The sequence below is a fragment of the Stigmatopora argus genome, chromosome 10, assembly GCF_051989625.1.
Source record: "Stigmatopora argus isolate UIUO_Sarg chromosome 10, RoL_Sarg_1.0, whole genome shotgun sequence".
In the NCBI taxonomy this organism is placed as follows: domain Eukaryota; kingdom Metazoa; phylum Chordata; class Actinopteri; order Syngnathiformes; family Syngnathidae; genus Stigmatopora; species Stigmatopora argus.
This window is the reverse complement of record NC_135396.1, coordinates 264,684-274,845: the sequence shown is the minus strand read 5'-3', so window position 1 is coordinate 274,845 and position 10,162 is coordinate 264,684. Positions and strand designations below refer to the sequence as shown.

Genomic DNA, 10,162 nt, shown 5'->3' with positions numbered 1-10,162 from the left:
GCATGCATTTGTCACTTAAAGCTTCCTCTTTCTGCACCACGAACGGCGCTTCGACGTCCAATCCGTTTTAACTGGGTGTGGCCAATTCATCCTGGAACTAAAGGCGGGCCTCCTGCTTTAGATTGACTTAAAAAAACGACAGGAAATGCCCCAAAGTCAACAGGAAGTGACCCACCAGTGCTTTAAAATGAACTCCTTCTCAGCGCTAGCTGAAGGTCAGCAGGACGGCCGCCATTAGCTCAATCGGTCGCCCCGCCCGCTTGAAAAGGTCTTGGACTAAAAACAGCAGGGAATGTCCCAAAGTCAACAGGAAGCCAGCCCTAAAATGATCTCCCTCACAGACGGAAAGGCAAACGTTAGCTCAAGGTCGACGCCACGGGCGGACGGCGGCCATTAGCTCAATCCCTGCTTTAAATCGACTTGGCCTATTAAAAAAACGGCAGGAAATGCCCCAAAGTAATCAGGAAGTGACCCGTATGCGCCCTAAAATGAACTCCTTCTCAATAAATAATCTGGCAGGGGAGCGCGTGTCGCGTGGCGTCGCCCCTTTGATTTATCCCGCCTTGTATTTGGAGGATCTAATTAAAAACAAGCACCCCCGCGGCACACGGCGCGCGAGAAGGGAAACGCTGTCATCGGAGGCCCGGTCGGTACCTGTGGCAATAAATACGGCGCCATCTGTTTGGACCGCAATCCGCCAGAGACTTCATTAAAGTGGGAACGGCGGCGGCAAGCGGGAGGCTCGTCCAATCAAAGCACAGCTGTAGCATAGCGTCGCATCTGTTTGATTGAAACGAATTCCCCTTGAAAGGCAAACGACGCCAGCAGACGTGTTTTTTTTCTTTTTTCTTTCTTTATTTATTTTTTTACACGCCGGCTTCTTTATTTATGGATTTCTTTTCCTGAAAATCTGCTCCAGTCGTCACGGAGAAACGGGTGAAAAGGGTGAAAAGGGCTCAGCGGGGAGAATACTTGCCGGCTAACTAAAATTCTAAAATTGCTAATTGGCTAGGTGGTGCGTTCAAAGGTTTTACAACACGGGGTCATTTTGTTGCCTTTTTGGGCTTCGGGACCCATGTGAGGAGAAGTGGAACACAAAATGAAACAATACATAATTTAAGAGATATAAAAAAAAAAATCAGCATGGGCAGCCAACAAAAAATATGGGTGCGACAATTAAAAACTCATTTGCGAGGCCGGATTTCATTGGATTAGATCACACAATTTATACGCTTAGACTTAATTAGCCGCAGTGCTTGTTTTCGTTTTAATGAGCGTTAACTCCCAGTTATCTCATTGATAGAATGGCACATTTTGATCGTCGCCATCGAATGCAATTAGACGAGATGAGATGGCCACACACACAAAAATAAAACAGCAGTCCACAAAAAGCCATGCGCGACCCGGATCTGACCCCCGATCCACTGCTTTGAGAGCATGAAATGATCTCCACCTAATTAAGTAATATTGAAGAATCTTCGAGAAAACAAATGCGCCCCTGAAGAGAGCTTGGCTCACGATAACAAGAAAGCATGAGTTGATCATTCAACCACGAAGACGTTATTGATCCCGGTTGTTAACGATCTGCAAAACAAGTGGAGGCGCGGACGCACGCACGCCCCTCGGGTCAATAACTGTGAACACCAATTCCTAGTATAAGTTGATGACGCCCATTCCTGTGAAAAACATCGAGTTTCCACCTTAGTCTGACCCACAAAAGATGGTTTTCGTTAGCCGTCTGTAAATTCCCATCGATGAGCTTGTAAACACTGCCGCCTGGTGGTCAAAATGGGAACTTCCTCTAAACGTGACTAAAACGGTGTTCGAACGAACCGTCGATCGAGATACGTTTAACCCTCTGATGCCTGAATTGACCTTTCATAAATATACAGAAAGTATAGGAAGAATACACGAATACATAAAATTAACATTTTAATCATTCACTGCCATGAATAGCGAGAGACACACACGATCATTTTTCAATGGCGTTGACGGATGTCCGATCCATTTTGGTTGGTTGGTTGGTTTCGGCTTTACCGCTGTCCCTCCACGCCGAAATACGCGTGGAAGACGTGGTGGCAGTCTTTCTCTCGCAAGAAGCGGTAGAGCGAGCCCAAGTCGGCACGCTTACCCCGGCTCCCGTCGAAAAGCGCTTCTTGGAAAGCGTGGAATTTGCGAAGCGAGTCGGCGTCCGAGCCGCGACGGAGGGAAATGTCTTCTCGGTGGCGAATGGTGATCCGCTTCCAGGTGAGAGATTTCACTCTAGAGAAAAGCGGGGGGTGTTTCATTATCGCAAACACTGACACTCATCACTCATAATAATGGAATATATTACCTTGCCCAGAAGTCCTCACAGTCCTCTCGGGCGCCTTCCACGCAAACCACGCCGGGCTTCCCCGGCATGCTGAAGCCGGACAGTCGGAGCTCCTGGGCCCACTCCAAGATGTTCTTCCGCTTGGCGGCGTTGTAAATGTGGTGGCTGTAGATCCAGAGGCGCGCGAAGGCCCCCTCGCCGTCATCGTCGTTGTCTCCGGGGGGCGCCGCCGACGGTGAGGCGCGGACGAAATCGCCCAAGTTGTCTCGGAGCCACTCCACCGCCGGCAGCACGCAAGGCTCTCCCGGGCAGGCCCGGGCCAGGTGGGCGCGGAGGGCCGAGTGGAGGCGTGGCCTCTGGGCTCGCGTCAATTGGCCGCACCTGAAGGACGCCGAGAGTTGCTTCATTTCTACCGCACTCCATTTATACTCTGCTTTGAATCAGATGCTATTTCAAATGAACCAAATCGCATATTGGTTGATATCGGTCAACATTGAAAAGAATCATCAGCCCGAGGCTGGCACTTCCAAGGGATTAGACGACAACTCCCGCCAATGGCAGCCTACGAGTTAAAAAACCAAAAATGTTCTTCCTCTGGCCATGGAGCACCTTCCCCCTCAAGGCTTTATCAACTTATCGGTGTTTGGCTGCCACTGACGGCACCGGGCCTCTCATCCCTTGAAGTGGATGTGTTGGCAGCCAATGAACGGTTCTTTTACCCCCCATTCAATTCTTACCCTACAGTTAACTCCGGAAGCACGCTGGGATAATCAGGAGGATACGTGCAGGAGAGAATGAAATCAACCTGTCAACAAGATGTTGTTATTATTATTATTATTATTATGACTTATTTATTCATTCATGACAGGTAATAGTCATTTAAAGGGTGTTTCTACCCCTTCAGGGGCTCCCGTGCCATCGTCCAGTCTCAGGTTGATGACGAAGTGCGGTCTGGAGGAAGGAAGTTGTTCCGCCTCCCCCGACGAGGTCTGGCCTTCGGCCTCGACTTCGACCTGATTCCGCAACTCGGCCAGAGCCAGCTGGTCCACTATCTGCAGTTCCGTGGGGAACATGCTGGTCAGAAGGTCCAGCTCTGCAAGCTGAGCTTCTGCGCGTTCTCGGAACACGGACATGCTCAAAGAAGCCTTGATTGGAGAAACGTTGTCATGGGTGCCTTCTCATTTTTAATGGACTTTTGAGAGTTTCCTCCGACACGTCCACGTTGAAACAGGTAACGTGTTCCTCCCCGGAATCATTTAGGCGACGCAATTCACCAATTCAAAGTCGCTATCAATGTTTGTGATAAATTCGGTCGTGGATAAAATTCGCTTAAGAGCATTAGACTGCCCCACCGCCACCGTCATATGAATTTAAAATGGACAAGCACTAGCCAAACATGCTAGCGACGGACACGCTATCTTACGGAACCTTTTGGGCGACGCACAAACGCCAGACTTAAAAAAAAAAGTTCCTAATACTATGTCATACCAACAGTGAATAACACGTCTCCGCAGTCATATTACAAAAAGGCTTTAGCGAGCATATGTACGAGATTTGTGTCTTAGTCTCGCATGCTAACGGCTAAACTGCAACTGACCGGAAGTACATGTAAAGAGCGACGCCGTTACATTTTTCTTCCGGTTCTCTATCGCTTTCAAGTGACATGTTTGGCCGCTCTACAATTTGCCCAAAACCGCGTTTAATGCGTGCGAATGTGCTCCCCGGGGCTACTTCGGTGTAACATTTGTTAACATGTCTGGATTCATGTTGTCGTCGGGCGGGAAGAAAAAGTACACGAAACGAAAGAGAACGCGTGACGTGGTCCGTGGCAAGTATGTCTTCTCAAGCGGGCACTTCGATCACGTTTTGATATTGCGTGCTCGTATTCGACTTTGAACTTGACGTAATTGTCTTGTTTTTAAGCAATATTACAACAGAAACACGTCATGTGTGATTTCCGTCTGTAATAGCGGAGAATAGGGGAACATGGGAAAGAAAAAAGCGAAGGTCAGGAGTTCCAGAGAGGATGATGAGTTTGAAATGACCGGTAAGCATGCCTACATTGTGGAAAAAAAAAGTCATGGCCGACTAGTTTTCCCTTTTTTTGAAAGCTGTTTAAATCAATAATAATAATGTTTATTATTTTTTTCAAATCGTCGAAGGTCCAGCTTGCAGGCACATTAGGAAAGGCACGGACCAGACTCTTCTCAAGAAGATCTCGGGTATGTTGGATTGGACGCGTTGCCAGGACTGTAAAAATGAAGAAATCAAGAGGAACGTAAGCGGAAAACCATCTCCGGACTCTGAGGACGAAAAGGATTCGGTGGTGGAAGTCTGGATGTGCATGAAATGTGGCCACAGAGTAAAAGTTTCTCCTTTTCCGCCCCAAAAGTATCTTTGCCTTTTGTACGTCCAGCGTCTGATGAAATGGCGACTTTTTTTGAAAGGGATGCGGCCGAAGCTCCAAGAACCAGCACGCCATCAAGCACTACGAAACGCCGCGGTCCGATTTGCATTGCCTGGTGATCAGTTTGGACAGCTGGAGTGTTTGGTAAGTGGATTTCCGGACGCGTGATGCGTTCGACTTCTTTTTTCCCCAAAACGCTGCGGGATTCGGTCCGCCATTTTGACATCCATCCCGCTACGCCAGGTGCTACGAATGCGACGACGAGGTGCGCTACTCCGCCACCAGTCAGCTGGCCCAGCTCGTCAGCGGCATAAAAAAGACCAGGCAGCCGGACGCCGCCGCGCCCACCAGTCCCAAAAGTAAGGGCGTCGAACCGAACGGTTTTCCCGCCGGAGCGAAGCCTCGGTCACTTTGGCGGTCTTCTCCGAGAAGATGGCGCGACGGAGGCGCGGCCCAAGAGCGTCTCCTTCAAGACCAAGGACGACGAAGACGGGGAAAACCTGAGGAGCCGCAGCCGCGAGAGGAGGCCCGCCAGGAAAGAGTCGACGTCCAAGGCCGAGGACGACCCGGGCGTTCCCATACGGGGGCTCTGCAACCTGGGCAACACTTGTTTCTTCAACGCCGTCATCCAGGTGAGCTTTACCAGACATTCCAGGGCGAGACGACGGCGCGCCGGAAAAGACGGACGGAGCCGTGATCCCTTCTCCTCCCTCCCGGCAGAACCTTTCGCAGACGCAGCTGCTGAGACAAACGCTGGGCAAAGTGATCGAAGACCGGAGCAGCCTCAGCGTCAAACCCGCTTCCCCCTCCAAACTGGTACGCCATAAATCGTAGCCCGACCTATATGTTTTGGATATGCTCTCGCCAGGAATCCATGTGTCGTTTTCAAAAGATGTGCCAAAATGTATTTTCTGCCAATATGAAAATGCCCCCCCCAAAAAGCAGAAAAAGACTTGATCCGCAAATGCTCCAAAATTACGAGCAAGTGACCTGGAAAGCCCCCAAATCATGAGAAAGGGACCCAAAATCAGCAGCAAGCCTGCTGAAAATGGCTGAAAATTGGACTGGCAGTGACCTGGAAATGCTCCAGCGCCCCCCAGACTATTTCGAAAATTTGAACCTTTCCGTTTTCTCAACGTGGCGCTTTTGTGAACGCAGAAAAGCATCGTGGCGGAACTGGATCGACCCGGCTCGCTGACCGTGGCCATGAATCAGCTCCTCAACGAAATCCAAGAGTCCAAAAAGGAGGTGGTGAGGCCGCAGGAGCTCTTTACGCAAGTTTGTACCAAGTCAGTACAAATGCGCAATCGGCGGCGGATGCCGCTCTACGGGCCGAATCGGCGCGGGACGCCACTTTGACGCTTTCTCTCTGCCGTCTTTTTTTTGGGGGGCAGAGCCGCCAGGTTTAAAGGATATCAGCAGCAAGACAGCCAGGAGCTGCTGCGCTACCTGCTGGACGGCATGAGGGCGGAGGAAAGCAAAGTAAGTGCCACACACACAGCCGCCCGCGTGCTCGTATGGCCACGTACTTTAAACACGGCCTATCCGAATGTGCTTTTAAAAAATGGCACATTGACATTCATACTCAACTTTTTTCTTTCATTTTCTGATCCGCTTATCCGCATAAGGGGTGCGGGGGTGCTGGAGCCTATCCCAGCTGACTTTGAACACCCTGACTCGGTGACCAGCCAATCGCAGGGCATAAAAAGGCAAACAAGCAATCAAGGCAATGGCAATTTAGAGTGATCAGTTAGCCTAGCATTTTGTCAATTGGCTGCTATTGATGGCAGGTGGCGGGTGGTTTTTTTCCGTCCCCAAAGCCAAATTAACGCTAACCCTTTGTGTCCCAGAGGGTGAGCACCGCCATCGCGGAGGCCCTGAAGCGATCGGGAAAACACAAAGACGAAGAGCAGCTCAAGTCCGTCGTCAAAGGTACGTCCAAACTTGAGCGATTGGAAATCGCCTCTTTTGGATGACTTGAGGTGAAATGAAATTCGACTCATTTATTCTCGAGCTGTCATTGATGGCGAGAAATGTCCGTCAATGGCAGCTCGCAATAATAATCGGGAGGGGCGTCCTCATTGAAAATGTACGGTCTACTCTTGTATTCCCAATTGGAAATGTTCATCTTCCCCCCCTTTGGAGCGCAGAGTACGAAAAAAACGGCCTGCCCAAGAATTTTGTGGACCGGGTGTTCGGCGGGGAGATCACCAGCACCATCATGTGTCAGCGCTGTAAAACCGTAAGTGAGTGGACTGCCTACCAATGGGGGGGAGATGGAGATGGACCATTGGAGAGGCATTGGTGGTATGGCGTGGCCTCGCCCCAGATCAACGCTGCCTCGATTTGCTCCGACAGGTGTCCGTGGTCACCGAGATGTTCCTGGATCTTTCCCTCCCGGTTTCCGATCAGGTGAGCCCGCCTTTGCTCTCCTTCATTTGCCAGTACAGCGCAGACAAACAAATTTGAAGCGACGGGGGTTGCTTGTGCTGAAACCAGAAGCACCTGACCGCCATCCGCTGATTGCACTTGCAACATACCACGGAGGGTTAATTAAGGGTTCAGGGTTACGGTTACAGTTAGGGTTACTCAACACGTTACTTTTCTTCAGAGTTTCTCAACTCAGTCCAGTTTAAAGTTTGTGAAGTCTCGCTTTGTGATCCTTCGAAAAATATCAAATACAACGTCTTAATCCCCCGCCGATAAAGGCGTACAGAAAGAAGCCCCCGAGCAAGGCGAGCGACGACGGGCGAGAAGGCGAAAGCGAAGAGGCTCCCGCCGGCAGCAAGTACCAGCAGAAAAAAGCCAAGAAGCAGGCCAAGAAGCAGGCCAAGGTAAGCCGCCGCCGCCGCCGGCGCGCCGCCAGCGTTCACCCTCCGTCAACTAACTCCCTCCCCCTTTTCACCTTACTAAACTCACTTTGTGTATTTCTTGCTCAGGAAAATGATACTGGCTTTCATTTTCATGATCAGCAGGCCTTTTTGGAGCAATCTGTAAATAATGACTCACCTGCAAAACATCCATTTTACATGCAGGGCTATAACGTACAGCGGTATGACAACCATTGGGCGCCCTTCCCCGACCGACCATGTAACCCCAAAATGGCATTTTTTGTAAATTTTCGATTGATTGTGCTGTCCTGCTATGCCCGAAGCAGAAAGTCAATTAGCATCAGATCCATAAAAGGATGAGCAGGGCCCCAAATATGGCATTTAAATACAGACTTGTACTAATTCATTAGAAATGATTTAAAGATCCAAAAGCTATGGCTAAAGTCATTTGAAATAAAACGAAGCTAATAAAAACAAACATTTCAACGGGAAACCAAAGAAAAGGCGCTTTCGAAGCTGACAATAACAGAATGGTCGGGGGTGTCCAAAGTTTCCCCTGCCGCTGTTTAACCCCAGCAAATTGCGAGGGTCCCAAACCCAAAAAGTCTTCTTTTTTTCTCTCTTTCGGCAGCATCAAAAACGGCAGCACAAGCTGGAAAGCCGAGCGAGCCTGGGTAGCCTGTCGTCGCCGTCGCCGCCACCCGTCGGCCGCGGCGCCTCGGAGAGCGGCGCCGAATCGCCCCGCGACTCGGCCTCGACCCTTTTGGACGACGACGACGACGACGACGACTTTGAGTTCTCTCTGGTCGAGCGCTTGGGCAAAATCAGCTTGAACGACGCGTCGGCGGACTACTCGGACACGGACAGCGAGGGGGAGGGGGAGTCGGAGGAGAGGGAGGAGCCAAAGGAGCGGGAGGAGCCGGAGGAACGGGGCAAGGAGTACCGGGTGGTCAACCAGGACCCGGAGCTGGCCTTCCAGACGCTGGCCCGCCGGCCGTCCCCGGACAAGCAGGAGTGCTCGGTGGAGTCGTGCCTCTTCCACTTCACCGAGGAGGAGCTCCTCAGCGACAACAACAGTCTGCTCTGCGTCAACTGCACGCGACGGCTCGCCGGCAGGAACAAGGCGGCGGCGGCGGCGGCGGCGGGTGAGCCCACCAAACCAAACGTCTGGAAATTGGAGCAGAAAAACAGTCCGTGTTGGAAAAAGAAACACCTTTCTCTTTGAATCTTTCTCCTTTAGGAGCCAAAAAGAACGTCTACACGGAGGCGTCCAAGCAAATGCTGATCTCGTCGCCTCCGCCGGTGCTCACGCTACACCTCAAGAGGTTTCAGCAGGTAAAAAAAATGCAATAAAACCCTAGTCGGGTCCGAGAGGGCCCCTAAAAACAGACTGAACAACAAACTGGTTATCTTTTTGGGCCGGAAAAAGGCCACCGTCTGTTCAGGAGTTCCCCGTCCAATCCCTTTTTGTCCCTTTTGTCTCTTCCAGAACGGTTACGGTATCTCCAAGGTCAACCGGCACGTGCCCTTCCCCCTGCTTCTGGATCTGGCCCCCTTTTGCGCACTCAAGAGTAAGGTGCGTACCATGGGAGGGAGGGCCTCATCAAAAATGGGTGAGTGCCAAAACCCACGCGGATGTCCGTTCCCGTCCTCGCAGAACGTGGCGGAAGGCGAGCGGCGGATTCTGTACGGCCTGTACGGCATCGTGGAGCACAGCGGGACCATGCGCTCGGGCCACTACACCGCTTTTGTCAAAGTGCGACCCCACTGCTCCAAATCCAAAGGGCTGGACGGTAAGGAGCGAGCGAATGGGCCAAGTGGAGCGGGTCCGGGGGACCCATCCTCCGTCTATCCGTCCGTCCAGGAGAGGCGCCGCGGGGGTCCTGGTTCCACATCAGCGACACCAGCGTGCAGCCGGTCACCGAGAGCCGAGTGCAGAGCAGCCAAGCCTACCTCCTGTTCTACGAGAGGATCGGCTAAGCGCGCCCTACTTTTGGCCCACGTCGGGGCCGCCTTTCCATAAGGGAGGACTTTACCGCTGACATTTTTACAGCCGCTGCTTTCTCGCCGCGGAGGCGCGCCAACGGGTGCCCGAATGCATCGGAATTCCGTCGAGTCCACGGCGGAGCTGCAATTTTATACAAATGCATTTTTATTTTGGATAAAGGTTGAATGAAATAAAGTACCAGGCCTCGTATCTGGCGATACGATTCGTGTCGCCGCTCCGCTCATCCAGATGCTCCACTTGAAGACGACGGTTGCCGTTTTTGCAGATTGCTTTGGGGAAAATAAATGGACATTAAAATACATTTCTGAAACCTTGTTTATTTTGTCCCAAATCTGCTCAAATGCAGGATTCTAAATAAGAAAAATAAATCATAGAGGATGTATAACACTTAAAGAAAAGTTATTCCAAAGAAATGGCAGGTCAAAAAGACAAGCTTGAGCATTCCAGTTACAGCAGGGCGACTGTAAATAAAAATCAAGTTTGATCTGGGGGAAACCGCCCTCGTGTGGCTATGCACGATTACTACTCTACGGCTATTAATTGCGGAAACCTATTGCTGTCAATGGGAGACGAACGTAAAACAATCTATTACTAACTGTTTG

At 51.0% G+C, this 10,162-nt stretch overlaps 2 protein-coding genes across 6 annotated transcripts; one reads left to right on the top strand and one right to left on the bottom strand.

Moving 5' to 3' along the window:
• Window positions 1–1,919: 1,919 nt before the first annotated feature.
• rwdd2b (RWD domain containing 2B) lies at window positions 1,920–4,122 on the bottom strand. Its single transcript, XM_077611802.1, has 4 exons — window positions 3,211–4,122; window positions 3,052–3,119; window positions 2,336–2,695; window positions 1,920–2,262 (listed from the first exon to the last, which is right to left on the bottom strand). Exons 1-4 carry the CDS (start codon window positions 3,445–3,447, stop codon window positions 2,034–2,036), a joined length of 894 nt encoding a protein of 297 aa, XP_077467928.1. The 5' UTR covers window positions 3,448–4,122; the 3' UTR covers window positions 1,920–2,033.
• On the top strand, window positions 3,219–9,861 carry usp16 (ubiquitin specific peptidase 16). 5 transcript variants are annotated; one of them, XM_077611799.1, is made up of 19 exons: window positions 3,219–3,545; window positions 4,285–4,361; window positions 4,477–4,676; window positions 4,762–4,865; window positions 4,965–5,080; window positions 5,154–5,353; window positions 5,442–5,537; window positions 5,880–6,010; window positions 6,116–6,203; window positions 6,572–6,653; window positions 6,872–6,963; window positions 7,080–7,133; window positions 7,430–7,555; window positions 7,661–7,714; window positions 8,184–8,697; window positions 8,793–8,887; window positions 9,042–9,128; window positions 9,210–9,345; window positions 9,417–9,861. In XM_077611799.1, the coding sequence occupies exons 2-19, from the start codon at window positions 4,301–4,303 to the stop codon at window positions 9,530–9,532; spliced, it is 2,352 nt and encodes a 783-aa protein (XP_077467925.1). In that variant the 5' UTR covers window positions 3,219–3,545; window positions 4,285–4,300; the 3' UTR covers window positions 9,533–9,861. The 5 variants fall into 5 exon arrangements, with proteins under 5 accessions (XP_077467925.1, XP_077467926.1, XP_077467923.1 ...); XM_077611800.1 differs by lacking the exon at window positions 3,219–3,545 and adding an exon at window positions 3,605–4,146 and having other exon boundaries at window positions 8,184–8,691; XM_077611797.1 differs by lacking the exon at window positions 3,219–3,545 and adding an exon at window positions 3,605–4,146.
• Window positions 9,862–10,162: the final 301 nt, after the last annotated feature.